Below are 1,901 nucleotides of genomic sequence, written 5' to 3' on the forward strand. Positions count from 1 at the left end.
GTGCTGGGATTAAAGGCATGCGCCACCACGCCCGGCTCGGGCCATTTCTAGTTAGAGCACCGACTCTAGACTCTCTTCCCAAATCCCCTCACTGAAATGCCCAGAGAGACATTATGGCAGCCTGTGATCTTGGTGCCCTGTGATTTACTCAAGCAGAGATGAGGAGCGTGGTTTGGTGGGTTGTGGAGCCACTGTGCCATTGCATTTACAATCAGGCAGGGCTCCCTGGCTCCCCGGCACAGGCTCCCTCTCTTCCAGACAGTGCATCCTTCAGGTCACAGTAGAGGCTTTCCCTCTCTGCCTCCCTGCTGTCTTAATTGCCAAGGTTGAGGAGTCCCTCATAAGTACCCCCATGTTCTATGGTGTCCCCTCCAACCCACAGGAAATAGGCAAATATCATGACCCCTGCATAGGAATGCCTTCACAAAGTATGCCCCTAAGCAAGGGGGGCTCCGGGCACCCTCCCCAGTCAGAAAGGGAGGCCCCTTCAGTAGAGGGAGGGAACTGCTGAAAATTGTGTTCTGACCTTCACAGTGGCACATACACCCTCATAAACACACGCACACACACATGCACACGTGTGCACATACATGTAATAAAAATCTTAAAGATGTTGGCCTTTATTCATCTATTTATCGTTTGCATTTCCTTCTGTAAAACATGTTTGTTCAGCCATGAGTCAGGATCCTTGTCTGAGGCAGGAGGATCAGAAGCCAAGATCAGGCTAGGCTGTGCGGGAGAGACCTTGCCACAGACGCATGGTCCAGGTCTACTGGGTTTATTTGCTCATTTACTGGTCTGATCCTGTGTTCCTTTGGTGTTCCACATTTTAAATTCTTTGCCTGTACTGGCTGAGAATGCCCGGCAAGGATCTTCTCCCAGTCTGCAGGCTGTGTCTTTGAGTTGTTATTTCCTTTGCTTGCCATGCAGACCCTCTGTAAGTTGACACAACCTCATTTGCCAGTTTGGTATTATTCCCCAGGCTGAGAAGGCCTGTTCAGGAAGTCACTCCTGTGGCTATATTGTGGAGGTTTCCCATGTTTTCCTCCAGGTCTCTGGTATTGATCCATTTGGAATAGATTTGTTTTAAAATGGAGTCTGGCTATGTAGCTCAGGTGGCCTTTATCACACTATATGGCCTATGCCAGATGCGAACTCGTAGTCTTTTTGACTCAGCCAAATAAATGTTAAAGTCACAGGAGTGTGCCACCATATCCAGCTCTTAGAGTTGATTTTATACAGTGTGAGAGAGACGGCTCTAAGTTCAGTCTTTTATATACTGAAATCCAGTTTTCCAAATACCATTTATTAAGGTGACTGTCTTTTCTTTAATGTATTAATTAGATTACTGTAGGTAAAGGTTGGGTTTGTTTATGGGATCTCTGTTCTTCTCCATGGGTCTCTATTTCTGTTTGCTTTTCTGTTGCTCTGATAAAACACCCCAACCAAAAGCAACTTAGGGGAAGAAAAGATTTCTTTTAACTGACATTGCCAAGTAACAGTCTACCACTGAGGGAAGTCAGGGAGGAAAGCAAGCAGGAACTGAAGCAGAAACCACAGAGGAATGGTGTGTACTCTCTGGCTTGCTCAGTTAGATTTCTTATACAGCCTAGGTTTACCTGTCACCAATGGCGCCGCCCATGGTGGACCCTCTCACATCCATCAACCAAGATGAGGTGGCAGGCATGGGAACAGGCCAATCTAACTGACATAGCCCTTCAGTTGACATTTCCTCTTCCCAGGTGACTCTAAATTACATCAAATTGACAATAAAAGCCAACCAGCTCAGTGTCCCTTTGCATGCCACTGTCACACTGGTTCCCCTGCTATAGCACTATGCCACACTTTGGAATCAGGCATTACAATACTGCCAGCATGGCTCTCTTCGCTCATTTACTTTG

At 47.0% G+C, this 1,901-nt stretch overlaps 1 protein-coding gene across 1 annotated transcript in view; it reads right to left on the reverse strand.

Moving 5' to 3' along the window:
• Positions 1 to 1,642, reverse strand: part of Esyt3 (extended synaptotagmin 3) — a 56,837-nt gene extending 55,195 nt beyond the window's left edge. The window contains exon 1 of the mRNA XM_021173235.2: positions 1,620 to 1,642. Coding sequence (XP_021028894.1) covers positions 1,620 to 1,642 — 23 coding nt within the window. The remainder of the gene's footprint in view (positions 1 to 1,619) is intronic.
• Positions 1,643 to 1,901: the final 259 nt, after the last annotated feature.

This window comes from Mus caroli, chromosome 9 (assembly GCF_900094665.2).
Source record: "Mus caroli chromosome 9, CAROLI_EIJ_v1.1, whole genome shotgun sequence".
Taxonomy (NCBI): Eukaryota; Metazoa; Chordata; class Mammalia; order Rodentia; family Muridae; genus Mus; species Mus caroli.